This window comes from Lonchura striata, chromosome Z (genome assembly GCF_046129695.1).
Source record: "Lonchura striata isolate bLonStr1 chromosome Z, bLonStr1.mat, whole genome shotgun sequence".
Lineage (NCBI taxonomy): Eukaryota > Metazoa > Chordata > Aves > Passeriformes > Estrildidae > Lonchura > Lonchura striata.
In genome coordinates, this window is record NC_134642.1 from 72,738,161 (window position 1) to 72,763,317 (window position 25,157).

The following is a 25,157-nucleotide window of genomic DNA, read 5'->3' on the forward strand; positions in this document are numbered from 1 at the left end:
CGAGGCCTGTGTCAGGCCCAAGTGGATTTGGTTAAGTTTCTAGCTCGTGTCTTCAGCGTGGAGTCCAAGGACAGCAGGAAAAGCAGGGCAAGCAACACTTTACCGAGTGAGGAGGCTGAGGCCCGAGATGACCCTCGCCACAGCTCCGTTTCACACCATGCCATGAAAGCAGGTAATTCATGACGGGACAGGGAGCAGGGCCGCGTTCTGCCCGCAGCCACACGCGCAGCGCGCTCCTCGGGCAGCCGTGCCCCCCGAGCGGCGGCACAAGCGCCAATTTCCTCCCGCCGGGGCCGGCTCGGCTGCGGGCGGCTCCAGCCGGCCCCGCCCCACCCCGGCGGCGCCCTCGGGCCGAGCGGCTGCGGCCCCGGGTCCGGGCGGTGTCGGGGCCGTGCGGGGCCGCGCGGGGCCGTGTCGGGGCCATGTCGCGACACGGGCGGGTCCCGCGGCGGCAGCCCGGCGGGGCTGCGGGGGACGGGGCTGCCGCCGCCGCGGTGCGCGCCCGGGCCGAGCCCCTCGGGGCCGCCGGCGTGGACGAGGTGGTGGCAATAGCGGCGCAGCTGGCCCTGGAGCGGTTCCGGAGCGGGGACGAGGCGGGTGCGCGGCACGGCCCGGCCCGGGGCAGCTGCGGGTGTGGGGAGGGCGCTGGCAGCGGGTCAGGGAGGGGATCCTGCCCCTCTGCCCGGCCCTGGTCAGGCACGGCTGGGGTGCTGTGTCCATCTCTGGGCTCCCCAGCACGGAGACAGGGAGCTGATAGAGCGGGTCCGGCAGAGACCACTGAGATGGAGGTCTCGCATCAGGAGAGCTGTGGGAGTTGGTCCTGTTTGGCCCAGAGGAGACTGAGAGGGGATCTCACTAATGCATATGAATATCTCCAAGATGAGTCCCAGGAAGGCGGTGCAGGCTTTTTGGTGACAGGACAAGGAGCAATGGCCATAAATTCAAAGAGAAGAAGTTCCACCTGAACATGAGGGAGAGCTTCTTTCCTTTGAGAGTGGCAGAGCACTGAAACTGCTGCCCAGGGAAAGCATTGAATTTCCCCCTCTGGAAACATCCCAAACCCTAGATGTGTTCCTCTGTCACCTGCTCCAGGTGACCCTGCAGGGGGGTTGCACTGGGTGGTCTCCCTTCCAATCCTAACAATTCTGTGTTCTGTAACGTTGAGTTGTCAAGATTACTGCCTGTTGCATTGTTACTGTCTTTTCATTATTATTTATCATTCTAGAGATGGAATTTCCTTCTAGTTTCACTAGTACTGAAAGAGCATTTGTTCACCGGCTCTGTCAGTCTCTTGGACTGGTATCTAAAAGCAAAGGGTGAGTCGGGGTACAGTTTTCAGTTCTTTGGTGCAGATGGTAGAATTTCAAGACTAATGATAACCTGATTGATGTTTTCAACATCCTCAACTTGCTGCAAGGAATAGTATTAGAGAAAAAAGTGTAAAAGTAGCTACAGATATGAGCATCTTTGTTCATTGCTGTATGCATGCTTGGAAAAGCTTGTGACATGCATTTTGGGACAGCATGATTTTATACTCTGTGGATTTAATGGCTCCACTAAAAAAGGTTCTCACTGTGATTTCTGTTTTTTTTCCAAAGATTTTGCTTAGCATCTCATACCCTGACAGATAAAAGTTAACCTAGAGTAGGTTCCTTTTTCCTAAAATAAGTTTTCCCTCCCCCTGACAGAAAAGGAGCCAATCGATACCTGACTGTAAGGAAGAAGGATGTGTCAGAGGCACACGCAGTCATGACTTGTGACTTGGCTCTCTGTACGAAACACGCCGTTCGGAGCCTAATTCAGCGCTTTCCCGTCACAAATAAGGAACGCGCGGAGCTCCTGCCAAGGACAGAGCGAGGAAGTGCCTGTGCTGTTGAATCTGGTACGTTCAGCATGTGTTCTGATTTGGACTTGTCCATCGACACCACTCGAAACCACCTGCAACCCAGTGACAAAACAAACCTCTTCCTGCTCTGTCCCCTCTGGTGTCCTAACAGACACCTTCAAACAAATGCATTAATTTTCCTTACTTTTAAGGTCTTTTATAACTGGTGCTGTGAGGAATTTGGGAAGTCGTATCATGCACATTGAGATGTCCACCTTGTGTTGTGTTAATTTAGAATCTTTGAGCCAGTTCCAGCCAAATCTTTTTGGAAGCACATTTTGAAATGTGGCTTCACAGAAGTAACTATGAGGTGGGGTTGAAGAGTCAGTGTTACTGTGATGCCATAAGAATGCCTATATTAGAAAATGAGGTTGTCTGTTCTGCTTATAGAAATTAATGTGCTTGATAAATCAAAAATTTCAGTTTTTACTTCTTCATCTCTACAAAATAGATTTGGTCCTTAAGAGACTACTGTCCAGACTTCTTGATTTCTTGAATATGGAAGAGTTCACGGAAAGACAAACTTTGGTCGAAATGTTGGGTTTTTTTTTAAAAGCAAGGTTTTCATCTAGATTATTGCTTTAGCAGCTACAAGTGGAAGAGTTGCACTGTGTTTCTGTGTGCAGAGATGGGTGTAGTGAACAGAAAACATTTGTACCAGTATGCCTTGTTTAATTGCATGGTTTTGATACGTGGTGTCTCTTCTTGACGTGCTTTCTTTGCTGTTATTTCCAATTGTTTTAGTTGTTTAATAGGATTGTTATATGAACCAGAGGGAAGCTGTAATAAAAGTGCTGAAATGCAATGTCTTAGGAATGTAAGGGATAAGTTAATGAACAGTCTAATATTTGCCTTTCTCTGCATCTCAAGAATGTATTTTTAGTTCTCCTGATCTCTTAGTCTGTTTGTCTTGGTACAACAGAGCTTGAAATTTAGAATATGAATCTGTTAATGGCATTACATATGTATAACTGAGTTTACAGCAAACTTTTCATTCTGCCAGAGAATAATTCTCAAGGAATTACAGAGTAGCACTTGCAATGATGGATGTGAAGTAGCTCCCTCAGAAGATGTGCCTGTTTTTTGGCTACTTATGCACTGCTTTCTAACACATCGCACTGCTGCGTGGGGGCCAGGGCTCTTGATACAGCATGCTTGCATTGGTATGATTTCAGGCAAACGTGTGGAATAGCTTAAAGGTTTAACTCTGTCAGTGTGTATTTCTAGGGGGAACTGCAGGTGTGAAATGTGGGCGCAGATACAAAGGCCACCAAAATACGCCAGGCTGATATTCTCTGGTTTAGTTTGTTTCTCCTTTTGCTCTTTGTAGGCTTTTTTGACTTGGAGCAATGCTCTGGAAGAGTCTGGTTTTCTTCAAAATACCTATGAAAGTAATAACTGTTTTGAAAAATATCTATTGCAAGCACTGCAGGACATGCTATAAATATGACATCTAAATGTGTGATGGGTTTGTCACTTTACCCACAGGGATGCATAAAAAGCCAGCAATGTTAATTTTTAAGTACAATTTTTGAGCAGTGTTTTTGTGACCTTCCTCTGTGTCTGCATAAATGACCTTTTAACTTGTCTTCACAGAAAAGAAAGAAGTAAACAAGACAAGTGGTCGACTTAATGATGGTATCCCCCAGGTCCCAGGGAAAAGAGGGGAATCAGAGTTTGATTCCTTCAGGCAGTCACTACCAGTTCTTGAAAAACAGGAAGAAATTGTCCAAACCATAAAGGACAATAAAATTGTTTTGATTATAGGAGAGACTGGATCAGGAAAAACGACGCAGGTATGTTGCTTCAATGAAATAAAAACTATAACAGTATTTATTCTAAACTAATGCCAGTTGTGTAACATTTGTGATATGGGGTACTTTGATGCTGTTTCAAGGCTTTCCTTTTCCTGTGTGATTGAAAATGTTGTTCCAATTTATTTTGTTGCTTTTGAAACACTAAGCCTCTAGATAGGTACTAGAAGCAAAAATGATTCCTTACAATTTTCTGGTAGATACCATTTTTTCATTAAAATAATACAAAATATTGAAGGGAAAGTAGCTGTGATGTTTGTATAACCCTTTTTCTTCTAAGGCTAGTTCTGTTCTTAGTATCCAGAGTAATCTATTTTTTGTGTTAAAATGTGAGATTATCTGCAGGGCTTTGGTTTTTTTTTTTAGATTTCTCTGAAGCAGGAGGGAGGCACTGTAAGGTTTTTCTTTAAAAAAAACCTAAATAGGTTATAATTAGAAATTTACTTTCTGCTGATTCAGATATGCTTGCTATGATAATTGTAATGAAAAGTCTTTTGCAATGTGCAATATTGATATGCAGTTAATGGTTTCCCTGTGCTAACAAAGCTGTGACTTTCTCAAAAAGCAAATTTGAACCACTTCTTTACAGATCCCTCAATTTATCCTTGATGACTGCTACAAGAATGGAACTCCCTGTCGTGTGTTTTGTACTCAGCCAAGACGTTTAGCAGCTGTTGCAGTGGCTGAAAGAGTGGCAGCAGAAAGAAGAGAGAAGATTGGCCAGACAATTGGTTACCAGATCCGGTTAGAGAGCAGGTACCAATGGTACTTCTAAGTGTCGGTTGATCTTGTGTTGGTCTTGTGAATCTTGTGTACATTGAAACTGCAGTATGTTTGTGCTGCAGCCTCACAGATGGGATACGTTACTGCAGGTAAGGAATACGTAAGAGTGAAAAGGATGGCTTTCTTCCTGTGTTTTGCAGTTTCATGTAGAAGGCTGTCTTACAGAACTGAATCTCAGGTATTTTCTGTTGATTTCTTCTGCATGGAAATCCTTGTCTGATTTTCAGATCAAGTCTACACTTTCTTCTTTTTTTCCCCGTTCTCTCTGCTTTTAACATGTGTGGATTCAAAAGGTCTGCAAGCTTTGAAGGTAGGTGTGAAAACCAGCATGCTGTAACAAATGTTATGTAGTGAGAGTTGATAGGAGCCATAAAAGGGAAAACAGAAAAATTGGAATGTGACTGATGAAGCTGAGCATTATTTATCAGTCTAGCCTGGATTAAATGTATTCTTCTTCAGCTGCTGTGTTTAAAACATGAAGTGATGTAAAAGTAGAGGTTTCAGTATCACTTGATGAATTTGTCTGTAAAGCAGAGCATGAATGGATTGTTTGGGGTTTTTACATCTTTGCACCGTGTAGCGAAATGACATTTCAGGGAAAGGCCAGCAGTTGAGATATGAGTGACCAGAAGATGGCTAAAGGTTGTGTTGCTTGAGTGAACAAAGATAACACATAGCTGGTGAAAATGAATGCACTTGAACAATGAAGCCACAATAAGAATTCAAATATGTGTATGAAAGCTCACAAGGATATTAAGAGATTAGAAGAGCTGGTGAAGATGTGTCACAAATAAGCCGAATGATTAATATATGGAAGTACTATGCTGGCAGAAGAAGAGCAAAGTCAGGTGAAAATGGTAGAATTACTGGGAGCAGTGCAGAAAATCCAGCTTGAGAAAAATCAATACAATTACTCCAGGGAAACACTGAAAGGGGGAGATAACAATATTTTGAGCTGTGGACAAAAGAAATTTGGAGTGGAGATGTTGAGAGGTGTTTCTAGTAAGACAGAAACATAATTTTTAAGGTTTTCTCAACTGTCTTCCAGAGAAAAGCTGTAGAGTACAGTACAGAGGAACTTTTCAGCTCTTTTAGGATGGCAGTAGCAGAGGGAGTAGTGAGAATTGCTGTTTTTATTGGGACAGCTAACTGTGCCCCAGGTATGGAATTGTAACATTTCAGTATTTTCACCTCCTGAAAAACCAGAGGATCAAGCAGATGCCTCTGTGATTTAGTCAGCTGTAATGAGTTGTGTCTTCAAGGCAAGGCTTTGGGAGCTGTGGGGAGGCTTCTGTGAGGACGTGCCAGAAGCCTCTCCCGTGTGTGACAGAGCCGGTGCCAGCCAAGACAGACCTGCCTCTGGCCAAGGCTGAGCCTATCTGTGATGGTGATAGTGCCTCTGGGACAGTGGGGAATGGGGGAGGAAAACCTGCACAACAGAGGCAGCAGTTCATGAAGAGTGGTGAAAGCATGTGAGAGAAGCAGCTCTGCACACAGGAAGGTCAGTGCAGGAGGGGAGGAGATTCTCCAGGTGCCAGAGCAGCCCATGGTGCAGCCCATGGTGAGGCAGCTGTGGCCCAGCAGGCCGTTGAGGTCTGTGGTGCAGCAGGGATCCTCCTGTGAAGGATTCTGTGTTGGAGCAGGTAGATGCTTGAAGGAGACTGTGATCCTCTGGGAAGTCTGTGCTGAAACAGGCTCCTGGCAGAAGCTGCGGCCCCGGGGAGGGAGCCGCACAGAAGCAGGTTTGCTGTCAGGATTGTGACCCTGTGGGGTCCCACACTGGAGCAAACTGTTCCTGAAGCACTGCACCCTGTGGAAAAGGACCTGTGCTGCAGCAGTTCCTGGAGAACTGCAGCCCATGGGAAGGACCCATATTGGAGAAGCTCGTGGAGAGCCCACTTTCCCGTGGGAGAGACCCACATTCTCCTTATCTTTCTCTGGGGCCTGGGAGTCTTTTTGTTATGTTTCCTCTCTCTTGCCCGTGGAGAGGACAGATAGAGTGGCTTGGGTAGGCACTTGGCGTCCAGACAGGCTCATCCCACCACGTGTAGACAAGTACAAAGGCTATATCCAAGCACAGGCTGAGGAATTGGAACCTGGTTTTCCACATGGAATTTTCTAGTAAAATGAATGACGTGCAGGGTTTCTTCACAGTTTTCTTTTATTTCCTTAGTTATTAATATTGAATCTTATTCTTTCAATTAATACGTTGTCCAGAGTTTTGAGGCGCAAGCACTACAAATTGTTAGGAAATGTCTGGGAAAAGGCATAGTTTAAAAACAAGTGGTGTGCATGAATCTTTTGAGGAGAGAACTGTAATTTCTCTTCTGGTCAGCAGCTGCTTTAATTTTTGATCCATGGAAAGCTTTAAATGGTGCAAACCCCTGAGTTGTCTCTGTGATGTGATCCATAGGGTTTCTCCAAAGACGCTGGTAACATTCTGCACTAATGACATGCTCCTTGGCACGCTGATGGCAGGAGACAGCACTCTCTCCACCGTGACCCATGTTATTGTGGTGAGCATCCTGTGGTCTTTCATGTGGGGTGGAGCAATATGTATTGCTTTGGAAAATGAGGTCCTCATTTGTTTTACTGAAATTTGCTGAGCACTTTAGGTGTTTTTGTTTGGTAGAATCTGAATCAACTTCAAAGACTTTCTGAGTCCTCAGAGTAGAATGCATGTTTTGTGCAGTTTGGTGTTTTTCTGTGTGTTTGCGTTTTTCCTGTAAAAATATCTTATTTTCATGCCAATGGTTAAGTGTGGAATCAGGAGGAGTGGAGAGGGACAGAAGTGTAAATATTTCTGAACTTCCATGGTCAGCAGAAAATCCTTAGGGAGGCTTACCTTGATGTGGTTCAATGTGATTGTGTCAGATTTTCTCTTACCATTTGTTTTAGCAATACAGGTTTTCAGTCCATTTGTTTGCCCAGAGTTTTCTAGATAATGTGGAGTCTAATTGCTAGCAAACTATTCAGATTGTTCATTTGTGATTATGTCAATATTCCTATGATGGAACTGAATAAGTAAAGGGAACTAGAATGTTTTTGGCAAGACTTAAGTACTGAAGATGAAAAGGTAAGTTTAGGTGCCTGCCTGTTTATCAGAGTTAAAAAAGCATGAGAATGATTTATACATTCTTGATGTCAGCCTACAAACTTTGTATTTTGACTCCTTGTTTCCTTCATTCATAATATAAATCAAAACAGAAGAATGAAAAAGATGATTAATCAGTTATGTACCTTAACTTATAGGCTTTGTGTATGACTTGTCTAAGCAATTTGTCTGTTTTTCTGATTATGTGGTGTCATACATTTTTTTAAATGCTTATCAGTGGTGAAGTGAGAATTTATTAAAATAAGATTTGTACTTTGTGGTGTTTTCTTGAAATTTGGCTTCAAATACAAAACCAGAGAGGTTTCAGATACTCACTTTAGCCTCTAAAGTTAAGGTGCTTACAGCTTCAGCATTGCAATGCACTCAGCGCTGACAAAAACTTTTTGAGGCATTTTTGTTTCTTTATGGATAGTTTTTTTAAAAAAAACCTATTACTTAAACTAGACTCACACATATTAAGGCCTCTGTAATGTGCCACCAAAACATGTATTTTTTTTTAGAGAAGTTTGTTTTTGTCAGAAGTTGTGAATCTGTGATGGTTTTTTATCTCTTTTTTTCCCTTTTTGTTACAGGATGAAGTACATGAGAGGGATAGGTTCAGTGACTTCTTGCTAATAAAACTGAGAGATGTGCTGCAAAACCAGAATAATTTAAAACTAATTCTCTCTAGTGCTCCTCTAGATGCAAATCTCTTTATTAGGTATTTTGGAAGCTGCCCAGTAATACATAGTAAGTCTTGATCTTAACTCTTAAGTCTGAGTATACCTGCCCTGAGACTCACAGATCTTACTAAACTGTAGCAAATTATTCTGAGTAAAGGCACATGATTAATACACTGAGAATTCCAGGAATCCTTGTTCTTTCTGTATGCAGGTTTCTTGTTTCTTGACTGTTTGCACCTCATTCAAAGTGAAGTGTTTGAGTCACTGGGAGTTCTGTAAATGCAGGTACATCCTGCCCCCCTCCACTCTTAATTGAAGAAGTAGGAAGAGGTTATTGAAGTTCTGTCTTCATGCTGATACAGGACTTAGGAGCTACATGAGTGTGATATATATCAGTGCATTCCAGTAGGATCTTACTCTTCAGGCTTTGTGAAGGTTGTCACTGGTTACTGGATAAAACACAGATAACTGTACCAGTTCAGTTCAGAAATACAGGCTTAGGCAGATTGGGTTTCACATGAAAAAAGAATCACATGATTCTCTGATTTAAGGAAAATTAGTAGTTGTTCATCTAGGTAAATATTCAGAAAAGACATCCAGTTTTGCTTAGTTTGTTTGCAGACTCAGTTACCTGCAGTTAGACTACATTCAAATGCAAAGAAAAGTTACCATTATTTGCTGGTTTAATTTCATTTGACTGATCTTTAGTAAAGCCAAAATGTAAATGCGTGGGAGATTGCGGGTTTTTGTGGGTTTGCGGTTTTTGCCCCACCCTCCTGGCTTGCAGGTTTTCTGCATGGGTGACCTCCTCTGGCACCTTGCAATCCTCTTACTTTTTCAACAGTAATGTCCAACTTTAATGTGTTTTGAAAAGTAGCTTTTAAGAGAAATGCTTTATCTGACAATCAGGTAGACTCTCTGCATGTCAGCCTTTTTAAAAAAAATCTCAATGGTTTTAGGAAATGGGATTGCTTACTGGTTTATTTTAGCAAATGTTTGTGAGGAGGAAACCTTTTTTTCCTTCCTTTTTTTGCAGATGGAATTGTTTAGTTCTCAGTTTTGAATTTCTGCCCAGTTGAATAAGGTTTGCAGCTTGTTGGAGACAGGAATCTGGAAATTACACGTGATTTCATGTTCTTTGAATTTTTTTTGCAAGGGAGTGCCTCGGTTATGATTGTTGTATGACTTTCCAGTTTAGTCTTTTTGCAGCTTCCTGTTCTTTCAGATCGGTCAATTTGTGTTGGAAAATCTGCTGGCAATCTCTCCCAATCTCTCCAATTTACCACAGTGTTTGTGCTGGTTATGTAACAGGCCAATAACAATTCAAAAGATATTTTTTTCCCGTTTTTTGTTGTTGTTGTTGTTTTGGGGTTTTTTTTTTGGTTTTTTTTTTGGTTAATTTAAGAATTAAAAGAAGTGGCTTTGTCTGTTAATTTAATATACAAGGTTTGAGTCTCCTTCAGCAATACGGCTGACAAAATCCTGACCACAGAAACCACATTTTGTGGCTGTGGATCGCTGTAGTACACAGAGTTTGTGATCAGTGTTGGAAGGCTTCCTCTGTGACCAGCTTCTAAAAGTATGTGAATTGTGGATTGTTCTTTCTGAAGGAAAATCCTGAGTGTTCCTGAGTCAGGTTAAGGAACAAGAAATCAAAATGTAGAGATTTTAATCTTCATGCAAAAAGCATCCTGCAATGTCGACAGATAAGGTCTAGAAAACAGTCCTGTTGAAAAAGAGATCAGGATAAATTATCAGAAGGTAAAGGCCGCTGGGATGTCTCATCTGTCAAGAAGTATTCAGTAAAGAAAGCTCAGCTTTGCTGAATTAGTAGAGGACATGGAGATAAGGCTGCCTTCTCACATGATTCTCATGAAAAGAAAGGAGTTCAGTACAAAGATTTACTGTCTCTGTGTGGAACCTTGCAAAAAGCTGTATTAATTGCTTATTATTTAATTACATTTTTAATCCAGATGGGAGACTTACATGGCAAGTTCTTGTTTGTAAGCCTAAACAAAAACAGCTGTTTTCTTTTTCTCGTTTAAAAAAAAATTGTAGTTAATAATTGTCAATCTTACGAACATCTGCTGGAACACTTCATAAAATTGAAGAGGTTGAGGAGAAACAAGGTGGCATTTGATTTTGGAAATGTTTTGTTTTGTACAGTTTCGAGAAAAATAAACTCCAGTGAAGGTAGTTTTTTAAAAAATTAATTCTGTAAGTGAAGCTGGTGAATATATGATCTTTTACGGATTTTTTCTATTTTAGTCCAAGGGAGACCTTTTGAAGTTAAAGAGATGTTTCTGGAGGACATTTTACGAAGCACTGGGTATACAAACAAAGAGATGGTGAAGTACAAAGAAAAGAAGCAGCAAGGTCAGTGGACTTGTTAATTCTAAGGGTTGGCAATGAGAATCATTGATTGAACAAACAATTAACAGGATTATTTTCTGTTGAAATTCCAGAGTCAGGAGATTAAATGAGTGTGATTTAGATGACAGCAAGTATCTTTAAGCTGTCAATATTTACATTATGGAAATAGTTTATGCAATTAAAGAAAAAAGATCACTTTGATTCAGTGGTTGCATTCTGTTTTCACTCAGTTGATGAATGTCATCTTTTTTCTAATTATTATGCTGTAGAGTTATATATAACTGGGGGCTCTGCCCACATGAATGCTAAAGAAGCATAGGATGCTCTGTACCTTTGGGTGCAAATTAAAGTGCAGCTATTAAAGCAGGCATGATTTTGTACATCTTGCACTAAATGGACAAGGTATTCCCTTCAGTAACATTTTTCACTGCTTTCTTCAGGCATGGATGTATTTTTTTAAGTGTTAACACTCTTGAGCTAAACATCATTGGTTTTAAGTTGATTAAGTAGATACTGCTTCAGAAGTTTTCCTGGCAACTGAAAGTAATGATCCCAGTGATTATTTAAAGGAAAAGTAAAAAATGCAAACCCCAAAGCTATAACATTCAATATCCAGTCCTAACTGGGTATTGATCACAGTGCTCATCTCTGATCACTGGGGTCAGAAAAGTTCAGTTAGGACACTGGTGTTTTCTGATGTTTCTTCCAGTGGTGTAGAAAAGTAAGTTGTTACATGCAGGGACTGTATCACTTGTCTTCAGAATTCCATTTGTGGAAAAAGATCTGGCCTGAGATTGTGTGGAAGGTGATTACTTAAGGAAGATACTTTGAATGCAGTAGTTTGGAATAATGGAGGTTTGGGGGGTTAAACACCAAAGTGTTGGGTTTTACCTCGTTTTTATAGCCCTGGTGCAGTGCACTTTGGGTACCCTTAAACATGTCATTTCTGTTGGACTGGTAGTAGCATTCTAGACTAAAAAAAGATGTTGAATGGGTAAAACTTGGTAAAACCTGCTGTGACTAACTTTTTTAGTAGAAAACAATGGATAATAAATATGACTCTAAAACTTTCTTGGGGAATACTTTGCATTCTAGAAGAGAAACAGAAGAACACTCTTGCTGAGTGGTGTTCAGCTCAAGATAACACTAACAAAGGGACATCTCGGAGACAAAAATCGGTTCCAAGGACAAATGAGGAGTACAAACGGTTGGATGATGGCGGTGACACAGTATTTAATCAACTGGTAAGTTTTTTCTTTAGTCGGAAGAGATGTTACAGGTGTTTATATTTGTGTTGTATTACTAGCCATTTAAAATCTGTTTTCTAAAGTTCTGTTGAATCTTTCAGGACATTAACGTATTTTAAAGATTACTTGATGAGGATGAACGGCTCTAGCTGAAGTGTGCTCTTCAGTTCGGGTGGTTGCACACAGCTTTTCCTCAGATCAAATGGCTCGACTGCCATTGTGTTCGTACTTGCGTATGACAAAATCAATGCATGAACTGATACCTGAGTGCTGGGTTTCTGTGGCTGCTGGGAAAAATAACCATTGCAATTCTTTGTGGGTAATGTATGAGAATAAAGACAACTCTTGGAAAAGATTAAGCTTTCAATATTGTTTTTTATCTTCAGACTGAAAAAGATGTGAATTGCCTTGAACCGTGGATAGTAAAAGAAATGGATTCCTGTCTTTCTGACATCTGGTTGCATAAAGATATTGATTCGTTTGCTCAGCTGTTAAATCTTATTTTAACTGAAAATGTCAGTGGTAAGTTTCATGTGTTATTGCATAAGAAAAGAGCAACCTCAGATGTACTTAGATTTTTATGGCTACTTTTATCTCCAGTTTCAAATGGTGTTACCTTTGCATTCTGATGCTGACTGAAAAATGATAGGGCTAGCAGAAATAATGAGTTGTTTAGTTAGTTATTGTTTTGAAGTATTGACAGAAGTGTGTTTCTAAAACAGTGTAGAATTCATATGAACTAACTTCAGAGATAAAGTGAGGAAACAAATTCTCTTTGGGCTGGAATTTGAAAGCAGTATTTGTACTATATTTAGATGAAAAAATAACATTTATACTGGGTTTGCTGGATTTTTTTTTTTTTTTTATTTCTCAGTTGATTATAGGCACAGTGAAACTGGTGCGACTGCTCTGATGATTTCTTCAGGGGGAGGCTTTTTGAGTCAAGTAGAACAGTTGATCAGCATGGGAGCAAGTATCCACTGCAAATCATCTAATGGCTGGTAAAAACAGAGAAACCAAAAGATAGATTTATTTGTCAATATAGGAGAGAGGAAGAAAATTCTTTAACATCTAAATTAATTTGCTAGCTTATCACACTGCTGTAAGAACTATAGATTTTGACAGCCTCAACAATTTCTAACTCCTGATAATCACATTGTTTTCTGTAAATTCTAAATTGAATTCTTAATTACATGGTCTTGATTGTGAGCTATAAATTTTGTTTCAGTAGGTCTTGTTTAGGATACTGGTTAGTAGAACAACTGTAATCTACTGAACTGAACCAAAATATTTGGCAATTCCTATTTTCATGGAGTTACACATATCAGAAGATCTTTCTGTTATGTTTCTAAATATATTGTAGCATGTAAAAATATTTGTGGATCTGTAGAAACTCAGGTTTTGTGGTCATGGAGTATGTCTTCATATAAACAGGGAAGTACAGTAAATAATTGTAGTATGGAATGATAAGAATTAGGATTCCAGGGGTCTGATATTTGGTACTAACATTTGAATAACTTGGGGAAGAAATGCAATTTAAAGTTAAAAGGGTGAACTGCATAGTGAGGACAGCTTCTGAAAGACATGAAATAGCCAGATGTTATGCCTGGGGTGTGACTTTTTGAGATGACTTCAAGGATACTGCAAACAGGCAGGTCTGATCTCTGCACCATTTTTAAAGGAATGGCACCTTCTTCCTCCTCACTTCCTTGAGCATGTTTGCTCCTGTGTAAAACTGACATTCTGTTGTGGTAAAGAACTGTAGTCACCTAAAAGTCAGCTGTTAACACCTATTCAAGCACTTTCAAATGGGAAGTTGCAGATCCAGCAATAACAGTACTGATGTCAATACAGAAATGGGTACAAAAGTCTGATGTCAATTGCCTCTCCTGATGTGCTCTTCATATGCATCTTTTGAAGTGAAAAGTCTAATAAAAATACTTGTGCAACTATTTCAGGATGGCTGTGGACTGGGCTAGGCACTTTGGACAGACAGAGGTTGTTCATCTGTTGGAATCCTACAGGTAAGCTGTAACTGTTTTGCAGAATGAGTTGTATATGATATACATAGAGTTGTGATGGGAAATTTGAGATTTGTGTTCTTCTAATCAGAACAGGTTTTAGCTTTTCATGCTCTAAAATCTGGACTTAATAGCAATACCTTTTTTTAAGAATAGGAGTATTTCAAAAAATAAACAGCAAAAAAGTTTGTACTCAATAGCATATTGTTTATGCTTGCACAACTTGCTAATTCTATACTATGTACCATTTTCTTTTCACATGCTTATTTTGGAAACAAATCTGTAATGTGTTTTTATCTATATTTTTTATATGCAATAGGCATATTAAAGAAAATTTGCAGAAGTAATGTGTACACTAGGCCATTCAAGAATGATTTTCTGATTAACTTACAGTTGTCATACTTGTGGTAGTGTTTTGTAAAGATTATCTCTACTATAATTTCTCTTAGTGTAGTTTCTGCTAGTGGGAAATTTTTGGAGAAGACATATCTCTCAAATATTTTTACTTGAACAGATAAACGAGAAGTATCTTTATACTTTCCTTTGCTTATGGTTGTGTTTCAATGAAGTTGAAGAAAACTAAAGTTAACACTAATAAATAAAGTGGCATCCTTCATTGGGTTAACATTGGAATCAGTAAACAGTAATAGTATGGTGATTCCCTTCTGCAACACTTAAACATCAGAATTCAAGACCAACAGTCTTGAATTGAGTTGGTCTCAATCTAAGTTTGATTTGATGGCTCAATGCAAACCCGAAGGGGCAGCCTTGATTCTGGTGTATTTTCCTGTTACAGCGCTTCATTTGGATTTGGAAACATGGATGAAAGTTCCAGTTCCCTGGTCCAAAAAAGTGCTAGTGACCTTAGTGCAGAGGACAGAGAGCTACTGACAGCTTACCATCACAGTTTTGATGATGAAAAAGTGGATCTGGATCTGATAATGCACTTACTTCACAGCATCTGTCATAGTTCTGATGCAGGTAGGTAAATACCTAACCAGTGGTTGTGGATTTGACTTCTGATAATCATGCTCTTTTTTCAGCAATCCACAGATGTTAAAACCTTCTGAGTGCTATTCGACATGTATTTGAATTTTCTGTTTAACTTTGCAAACCCACTTCCTTTTTTAGGAGCAATTTTAATATTTCTTCCTGGGTATGATGAGATAGTGAGCCTGAGGGACCGCATTGTTTTGGATGACAAGAGATTTTCTGATAATGCTCACAGGTAAAACCTTTAGTTACTGTGGCTTTTCATTGCTTCTTTTAAGGATCCTTAAAATGTTCCTTTTGTCTTGCATTAGATACCAAGTTTTCGTGCTTCATTCAAGTATGCAGACTTTGGACCAGAAGAAAGTGCTTGAAAGTCCACCTTTTGGCATCCGCAAAATTGCAAGTATTAGAGGACTTTTTCCAATGCCACAATGACCTATTTTGCCATTGCTTTTGCAGTTATTATAGTTTTGGTGGTTTTGGGTTTTTTCTTTGCAGATTCTTTCTACTAATATTGCAGAAACCAGCATAACAGTCAATGATGTGGTGTTTGTCATTGACTCAGGAAAGGTGAAAGAGGTAGGACTGCCTTAAATTTTCCTAGTGTGATTCTAAAACACAAAGTGTATAAATTTTGGAGAACTTTTTTTTTTTTTTTTATTACTTTACAGTAAAGTGAGAAAAAGCTTTTACTAGCTGAGAGCTAGTGCCTGTCAGGCAACAGTCCTTTCTGAAAGGCTTCAACATGAATTTGTTTTAAGACAAATACTGTAAGCTATCCGTCTCAAAAACCTTGAAAATCTTGAATTTCAAAACTTGTGGAGCATTAAGATACTAGAAAGGAGATACCCTCATTAATTCACTTGAAATTGAGAAGGTACCTTTGTCTCAGAAGCTGCTGTATATATTACTATTTCATACTTTTTAGAAAACTCCTGTTGGTAATCTAACTAGTAACTTGTATTTCATGTACCCTATTGAGTTTTCAGTTTGTATTCCTTTCTTTGTTTTTCTAGAAGTCTTTTGATGCACTGAGTTGTGCTACAGTGCTAAAAATGGGGTGGATTTCAAAAGCCAGTGCTATCCAGAGAAAAGGCAGGTAATAAATGCCTCATAGTGGTTCCCATTTTGCAGATATGCACAGTCCTTTATGTTTAGAATAAACCACACAACATAGTAATTGTTTCTGGCCTATTCCGGTGTTGTGTTGCATAGAGGCCAACACTGGTTCTCTGCAGACGAGTAGGCGTCAGCATGTATTTCCTTGGAATAATCTCCCAAGTTGTAGAAAAGTGATGCTCAGGCATTTCCCAAAGGTCTGGGTTGTTTTCCCCCCATTAATTTGTTCTCCTTCCTCTTTCTCCCACGTAGCACCCGCAGTCACAATGTTTTCACATCATGTGTATGGGCAGAGGACTGCCTATTTCACTTTCTCCAAGCTATCCATGACTTAACAGGCCATGATTATATTCTTCCCAGCACTGTGGGGGAGGGCTCAGAAGTTTATGTAGCAACAAATGCCTGTTTAATCAATCATATTGGCATTAAGCTGCATGTATGCACATAGATGTATATGACTGAGAGAATTTGCTCATTCCTCCCTCATTCACTCACAAGTTACTTCATCTTTATTCTACCTTTTACTCCAAGGATAACTTCTGTTTAGGGGATGTGAGGGGAAGCAAGAAAGTTTGCAACTGGTTCCTTACAACAAAGGATGATTGAGATTTGGACTGGTCTTAGGTTAGCAAAAAACCCACAGCACTTTACATTAGAAAAGCCTTGTTTTTCTTTCTCCAGATTTCTCAGTGTTGGGTTAAAATTACAGTAAAAAATTGCCACACTCTCAAAAATAATTAATGATTAGGAAATTCTCATGTTGCATGTGACCTAACAACACTTTCTTCATGGTAGTGCCTCTTCTTTTCCATTCTGAGTTTCTGTGTCTGTTTGTTGGCTTTTGGTTTTGTTTTTAGAAAGAAATCCTCATTTTCACAACTTCCCATATTTTATTTTCAAGGGCTGGGCGCTGTCAGCCTGGGGTCTGCTTTCATCTCTTCAGCAGGCTCCGATTTCAGAATATGTTGGAATTTCAATCTCCAGAACTTCTAAGACTGCCGCTTCAGGTGCATGTTCAGTTAGAAACTATAACTTTAAAAAATACAATGTCCTCAAACCATACTACTAATTGCAACAAATCATGTGTTTGGCGGCTGCTTCCAAATCTTGGTAATCTTTTTTTGTACTGCCTTTTACCTTGCAGGAGATCTGTTTGTACACAAAAATTCTGGCTCCAATTAATTGTCCAATTGTAGACTTTCTTATGAAAGCTCCTGATCCTCCGCCTGCTGTAACTGTGAGAAATGCTGTGCATATGCTTAAGGTCAGAAAAGGAATAAGTTTAGATGGTAATTGTGTTTGATCCCAAATTTGTGGTGTAGCAGTTTACTGACTTCAGTTTGTACTGAAGCTGTTTTTAATTACTTAAGGATGTTTTGAAGTTTTGCTTGTTGTCTGTTTTCATTTTGTGTGTGGGGATGTGTTTTTCCATGTCAAGGGAAGAGAGTGCTTCAAAGTCTTGTCTCTGTTAATAGTCTGACTTGCTTCTTCAGTGTTTGGAAACAAGTCTAGTTAAAGTCCATTATTCACATCCTTTTTGCTTTCACTGTAAATTGATTTTGTCCACTGTACCCATCCTCCTCTCCTTTATTTGTTTGTTTGTTTGTTTATGAACAGACCATAGATGCCCTGGACCCTTGGGAAGATCTCACTGAGCTTGGTTATCAGCTGACTGAATTACCTGTAGAGCCACACCTCGGTAAAATGGTGTTGTATGCTGTAGTTCTGAAGTGCCTGGATCCTGTTCTGACCATTGCCTGTGCTCTTGCCTGCCAAGACCCTTTTGTGCTGCCCACGCTGGCCTCCCAAAAGCGTGCAGCCGTGCTGTGCAGGAAGCGTTTTGCTGCCGGGACATTCAGTGACCACATGGCCCTGCTCAGGGCTTTCCAGGTAGTCTTTCATTTCAGAGAGTACTAATCACAGCACATCACCCAAGCAAAATGCAGATGTACCAGTTGGATGTAGAGTGGCGGACTGTGATTAAGTCCTCAGAGAAGACTTTCTTTTTGCCTAGTGCCTTTCCTGTGTATTGGACTCATAAATTTGTGAGGGAACCCTTTTTGTAGTATGTTTTGTTTCAAACCCTAGAAAATTTTGAATGTTTCAACAATGTGCCTCTTTGCATCCTACTACACTGAACTTTGAATCATGATCTTAATGTAATGATCTTTATTTATTGTTTTAATTTGACATAATCATCACTGGAGTGAGCACATAAAGAGAATCTAATTGTTGAACAGAAAAAATAATCTGGTTTGATACATTAACTTTTAGAGTGGGTTTTGCATTCATTTTATTGACATAAATGTAATCTTTAAAAAAACACCTGCAGTTTTTAGTTTAAGTCCTTCAAATTAATAGGCAAATGTAAAAACATTTTCAGGCATGGCAGAAGGCACGCAGTGATGGCTGGGAGAGAGCCTTCTGTGAAAAGAACTTCCTGTCCCGAGCCACAATGGAAATCATTGCAGGAATGAGAACACAGGTGCTTGGCCAGCTTAGAGCCTCAGGTAGAGAAGTTGGAAACAATTTTAACGTTGTTTTAAAGTCAAGCATATAGAAATTGTAACAAAAATCATGTTCACTGGTGTAATTTTCCTTAATTTGAAATACACTGTCATGCACACATTCATGCAGGGTATGGTGCAGATGAGGAATTGTGCCTGATCAAACTGAAAGCACCTTCATCTCCACATGCCACTGCGTTTCATGTTTTAATGAATTATTCCCATAGGAAATGTCTTTATATTGTAGAAAATAGTGGTATTCTGTGTCAGTATGAAACCCCTTATCAGGAAGGATTTCAGTGTAATGGTTTCTTCTTGGTGCTGTTAAGGTTGGCAGTGGTGAAAAATGCAACAAAGAAGTCATTTATTTCACCTTTTGTTTCTGACTCCTTTTGAGAGCCAAACACAAGGTAACATGGCACTGTTTTGTCTCTTTCATTTGTCAGGTTTTGTGAGAGCCAGAGGAGGAGCTGATATTAGAGATGTTAATACTAACTCTGAGAACTGGGCTGTAATTAAAGGTGCCTTAGTGGCTGGGATGTATCCCAATCTTGTGCATGTAGACAGAGACAGCCTGGTGTTGACGGAACCAAAGGAGAAGAAAGTGCGATTTCATCCTACCTCTGTTCTTGGTCAGTCTCAATATAAAAAGGTAAAGACACTTTGAATTCATAGTTCAAAAAAAAGGGCACTAAAATCTGTCACGTGTTTTAGAAATGTCTTTTCCTGTTTGTCAGTACTTCAAAAGCAGTATAGGCATTTAACACTACAGCTTTAGAAAATACTGTTCTACCCAGCTGATAGAATTGGAGTTGATTCATTTTTCTGTCGTTTCAGTTAGTCCTTTCTCTAGATGGAAAAGGCAAAAAGGCAAAAAAACTGCCCTGCTATAAAATTGTTTTAAAGATATAATGATCCCTATTCTTAAAAGCAAGTTTTTCTCTGAAACTCATTTTTAACATTTCTTTTTAAAACAACATATTTTGTTTTACCATGGTAGGATAATTGATGAATCTGGTTGAATTCTCACACTTTTTTATGTGCATGTGCGGCTTTCGGGGGGTTCTCGCTGCTGTCCCCCGTCCCTCCCCGGCCCCCCGGGACCCTCCGGCTAGCTGTCCCCTCTCGGGGCCGGGGTTTTCCGCGGTCCCGCTGCCCTGGGCTCACCAGGCAGGGCTGGGTTAGCACGGTCCGAGCGGCAGCGTTGCCTCAGTCGCCGCTAGGATTCGAGATAAAGAGACCAAGAGAGACCAATGGTATGCTTGTCCAGAGAGGTTGTATTGCCTGAACGGTTGCAGGGACCAAAAGCCCCGGGCTATTGCCCAGATACAGTTTTATACAGCAGAATTAAGAGTTAAGGTCTAAACAATAGAGACAGTTTTCATCTTAGGCACATCAGAACCGCCCCAGGGGCCAGGTCCAATGGGAACTGCTCAGGGGTGGGGAGAAAGGGGGTTTAGAGAGGAATGCTGAAGCAGGACTTTCCTGAAACAATGGACCATACATAAATGTATCTTTTCCCTCAGTTTCTCATTTCCAGGGCCTTCCTAAAACAATGGGGCATACATAAATGTATCTTTTTCCTCTGTTTACCATTCCCAAGGCCTTTCTAAAACCTTCCTCCACACTACCATGCCAGCATGATAGCAACATGCATGTATATTTTTATATGTATATAATTGTACATGTATTTAATTCTCAAAATACAGAATCATAGAATGGTTTGTGTTGGAAGGGACCTTAAAGCTTATCTCATTCCAGCCCCTGCCATGGGCAGGGACACCTTCCACTAGTCCAGGTTGCTCAGAGCTCCACCCAGCCTGGCCTTGGGCACTGCCAGGTTGAGGCACCCACAGTGTCTCCGGATAAAATGAGAAATACGTTCAAATTTACATTAATTACAGGTAGAGGGTACAATAGCCTGGTTTTACCTGCTCTTCCACAGATTGCCCCAGCAAATGGACAAGCTGCAGCCATCCAGGCCCTCCCCACAGACTGGCTTATATATGATGAAATGACGAGAGCTCACAAGACAGCAAACATCAGGTGCTGCTCTGTTGTGACACCTGTCACCGTGGCCCTCTTCTGTGGACCAGCCAGACTGCAAAGTAATGCCTTGCAGGCATCTTCATCCTTTCAAGGTACACTGGAGTCTGGATTTGGGATGTTTCCATTGGTATACATCAGCGTGTGACATGCAGAGCTTTTTTTTCAGTAATATTTAATACATATATTGGCTGATTCTGGAAACAGCGCTGTTATAATTCCTGTAGCTATTCAGGAAGAGTTTGTTGGTTCTGTAACAAATCTCTCCATTTTGGGATTCCTTACCTATTCAAGTCCATAAATTACACAGTCGTAGGGTCTCAGAAACTGCAGTATAGTTTGTAAGGAAAGAATGCAGCCACAATATCTAATGAGAACTGTAGTATTGGTACTGAGAAGTGTAGTATGCATGTTCTCTTTCTGCAGACTACTTTATTTGAATCATTGAACCAGATTATTCAAACAGAATAATTTAGAAACAATCAGTATGGCAAACAAGTCATGTTGCTTCTAGCTAACACATACATTTTCAAGATATGTTCTACTGATAATTTTTAATTTCAGTTAACTGTACTATTAACTGTAAGTAATAGAGAATATATTTACATTTCCTTCTTTTTTTCTCATTTAAATTGAGTCCTGTTGGAATGGAAGCAAAAATAACTGCTTCTAGTTGTCATAGTTTGAATCAAACTAAAAGTCCAACTTATTTCTAAAGCTTTCCTGTCTTGCTTTTAAACTGTGAACCTTAGAGTAGTACTCATGCTGACTGAATTGCACTTAAGAAAAATAAAGAATCCTAATTAATAGCCATACATATTTTTTTTTTCTTACTGGGTCTTTAAATCTGCTGTTTTACTAGGAAATAGAGGCATGTGTGATTTTGCCAACAGCTTTAGGCAAAAGTTGTATAGTGGCCTGTGAAAACTGGTGAAGGTACATGAGTTGGGTCACATCATATCAATCCACGTTTTTACATAGTAGGACCTTCAGCAGGTCTGGCTACTTGATTGCTGCTATCTGGAGCAAAGACTTTGCAGTGTATTTGCAGAAAAGAAGAGGTAGTTTTACAAATGTTTACATTTAAAGTCAATTTTAGAAGGAAAAATATTGCTGGTAATACAGTAGTATGCGGGTTTTTGTATAGAAATAATAGTAGAAAAAATATGGAAATTCTGATGAACCTTTTGTCTTTAATTCAGGGGGAGGGGTATCTAATGATAGCAGCGACAGTGAGATGGAGGACAGGACGTCTGCTGATCTGGCACTGCTGAAGCTGGATGAATGGCTCCATCTTAAACTGGACCCTGAAGTAAGAAATTACTCCTGGGTTTGCTTCATGTAGAGGAATTGTAAAAAGATGTGAAAAGGTTTTTGTAACATTTGAGTAGCCAAGAATTTTCTCCAAGAATGTCATGGTCCATTTGGGTCTCTCGAACTAGGTACTCTGTGATTTAACCTTTACTTCACAAGCTCATTAAGAATTAAACGGCTTCAATCCCCTTTGGCACAGAGTTGTCTGTTGCATGAATTTGTGTATTCAAAATCCAAGTTGCAGTGTTTGATCACCTGTCACCCATACCTTTCTCTTCTTTTACCTGTCAGCAGAAAGAAAGAGAATAGTCACCTAAGTCAACAGTGAGAGTGCTCATCCCTCTTCCTCCATATTGGTGTGGGTGTCCTGTCTCTCACAAAAGGGAGCAGGAAAGCCTCAGCAATCCAGATGCTGTTGGGTCTGTTTCAAAAACTTTCTGGGTAATATGATGTTTTATATCTGAGCTTGGCAGTTTTGTCCCTTTCCACAAGTCAGCAGATTCTGAAGAGACTGGCAGACAAAAAATGATGACTGCAAGGGACAGCAAGCTGCAGGTGACAGTGACAGCATAAGGGCCCTTCTGCTCCTTCTGGCCTCCTGTCCTGCCTGCATGGTGCTCCATCAGGCCATAGCACAAGCTGGGATAAGCTAAAATCTGGACAGGAGCTGAGAGAACAGTCACATTGGCATATTGTGTTCTTCTTTCTCTGAGAGGATAACCAAAATCAGATCAAAAAAGGAGCACTTGAAGCTGAAGTTGCTGAGAGAAAGTTGCTGTCAGATTTTGGAAGGATACATTTCAAATCCTCTTTGAAATAGAAGTCTTTATGTCATTGAGGAGCTGTGGCTGCAGTTTATGGGTCATGAAACACACAACTTTACCAACTCTAATAATAATACTCTCTCTCCTAGTCATGTCCAGAAGAGTGATTTTTAAAAATTTATCGTAATGGAAGCGTTTCTGGTAGCAGAATTAGACAATAGTCTTCTGAATTTAGTCATCACACTTGACCAGGTGTCGATGTAAGAAAAATATCACTTAGAGCTCTTTTCCATCAACTATACTGAAGAGTGCATGAGTAGAGACTGATTTGAGAGGAAGGGCATAAAGCATGAAAGGATTGAGTTTTCTTGAAAGATAAGAAGGAAAAAAAAAGTCTGTGGAATTACAATACAAAGCTAAGTTTAGTACAGAGCTAAATGAAATGTTTCCAAAATGACCTTGTACCCAAGGAAAAGAAAGCAAATTAACATCATAGTTTAAATATGGATTATTCCCCTTCCCCAAGACCTTAGTCTTGCCTTCAATTCTGGGCTCTGTTTATATTGGAATGCCAGGTGTTGCTTGATAGGGAAAAGACAGGGTTCTCTTACCTGTGTGATCTAATTTTCATCAGTATTTAACAGAATTGGAATTCATTGCAGGCTGCTGGTATGCTGCTGCAGCTCAGGCAGAAGTGGCACAGCTTGTTTCTGCGTCGTATGCGAGCTCCTTCTAAGCTGTGGTCTCAGGTTGATGAAACAACTGTAAGAGCAATTACAGCTGTTCTGAGTGCTGAAGAACAGTCTGCAGGTCTGCAGCAGCCTTCAGGAATTGGCCAGAGACCAAGGCCTGTGACTTGTGAAGAACTTCCTTTGGCATCTACATGGAAGTCAACCAGCAGCAGAAAAAGCTCAACAGAAACAGAATTGTCTGACTCCTCTCATGCTGAAAAGTAAGATGCTGAGGTCTTCTGCTTACTGTAGGTTGCAGTTTATGTATACAAGTATCACTTAAGTTTCTGCTAGTAATAGGTGAAAACAGTGGAAGTACATTTGGAAGGTGTTATACTGTTGTATGCTGCATTGTAATCCCAAAGAGAAGTATTTCATACCTGGGGCTGCTGTTTGAGAGAGCAGTCAGGAATATTGTCCATGAATTGTGATGTTTGAGAAGTAGCAGAAGAAGTTTAACAGTAGCATTAAAAAGCAATGAATGGTCAGTATGAGTTTTTAGTTAGGTTTAATAGATGTTGTAGTTGCTGTAATACATGGGGTCATGCTGTAGGTGGACAGGTCGATGTAAATTGTTCAGTGACTGCTTGTGAAACTCAAGGTATGTCCTTTGTAGGGTTTCAGTGAAATCTTCTTCTCCTGCACTCCACCAGCCAAAGAAGTACAAAGAAAAAGACATTTTGCTCTCCGGACAATCCTCAGATGACAGATCAGCTCAGTCCTCAGTAAAACCTGCAGAAAGCAGTAGCTATTCCAGCCCCTGTGCTACTCCTTCTTCTCCAGTGTCTGGAAAGGTAGAGTTCTCTAACATACTACCCTGCTCTTCCAAAATAATAGAATTTCTTGCTGATATCATTCTGCAGTTAGGTATTTTACTGATAAATTAGGAATCTAACGTAGCTTTTCATTTGTAACACTGCATAATACTTCCTTCTGGAATTTAAAAATCTAGACTAAATATCCTTGTTTCACTAGTTTAATACAGCAAAAATAATTTATGGACTGCTGAGGTAAAGCTATCCAAAGTAGAAAAAATGAGATTTAAAAAAAATCCCAAACTTGTTCTAATAAACGTGTAAGTTTTTTTCAACTAAATGAGTATATTATATACATACTTCTGAAGTTTTTGGATTCTGCCTTTTTCTGCATTCATAATAGATTTTCAGTATCAATACTGATTCTGTCTTACCTGCCTTACTAGGACTGATTTTTGTGATGGTTATTTTAACAAAGCACACATTTTTAATGAGATTACTGTGACAGTTGTCCCTATATACTTGAATAGTAGACTGCAGTAACACAAAGGAGATCATTCAGAGGAAACTTCATGGACTCATTGGAGGATGTAGTAATTCCTCTTGAATCTTTCAGCTTTTAAATTAAGACAGCGTAAAAGGAAGAAAACATGTTTCCCGAATATAGAAATGCGAGTAGTGTGCTGTAGGCTACACTCTAGGATGATGAATTTTGGTGTCATCTCAAGGTCTGTCAGATTTTAACCAATTCTAATTAATCACTAGGCTTTTTAATCCTATTCTGCTTCCTGCCCCCTATTCTTGTTTCCTGCCCCTCATGGATGAATTACTGTGGAAGGGGCTAACAGCAGGCCTGTTAGCTAAAGGAGCAAAAAGAAGCTGAGAGGCAAGAAGCTGATCAAGAGCTCTCTCCAAGGCTGCTACCAAGGAGGCTGAGAGAAGAACTGGAGAAAGATAAGGAGAGAACTGCAGCTGGATAAAGCATTTTCAGAAAGTTAACTAAAGTCACTGTTACTGTTCACCAGTGG

The 25,157-nt window shown here is 40.1% G+C and overlaps 1 protein-coding gene across 1 annotated transcript; it reads left to right on the plus strand.

The window, feature by feature from the left end:
- Positions 1-422: 422 nt before the first annotated feature.
- Positions 423-25,157, plus strand: LOC144248201 (3'-5' RNA helicase YTHDC2-like). The gene is made up of 27 exons (XM_077790124.1): positions 423-597; positions 1,226-1,316; positions 1,689-1,882; positions 3,482-3,681; positions 4,289-4,455; positions 6,896-6,998; positions 8,170-8,326; positions 10,528-10,635; positions 11,728-11,876; positions 12,266-12,401; positions 12,754-12,880; positions 13,838-13,903; positions 14,697-14,881; positions 15,032-15,128; positions 15,205-15,292; positions 15,392-15,472; positions 15,910-15,992; positions 16,914-17,019; positions 17,157-17,276; positions 17,630-17,902; positions 18,396-18,522; positions 18,966-19,171; positions 20,465-20,660; positions 21,768-21,877; positions 23,306-23,595; positions 23,991-24,168; positions 24,968-25,157. The coding sequence occupies exons 1-27, from the start codon at positions 423-425 to the stop codon at positions 25,010-25,012; spliced, it is 3,858 nt and encodes a 1,285-aa protein (XP_077646250.1). The 3' UTR covers positions 25,013-25,157.

Bases quoted from the DNA above. Each gene is read 5' to 3' on its own strand.
- LOC144248201 (XM_077790124.1), top strand. From the start codon at position 423: ATGTCGCGACACGGGCGGGTCCCGCGGCGGCAGCCCGGCGGGGCTGCG. The intron at 14,882-15,031 runs GTAGGTAAATAC...TTCCTTTTTTAG, and splicing joins CTGTCATAGTTCTGATGCAG to GAGCAATTTTAATATTTCTT. The intron at 15,293-15,391 runs GCAAGTATTAGA...TTTTCTTTGCAG, and splicing joins CTTTTGGCATCCGCAAAATT to ATTCTTTCTACTAATATTGC.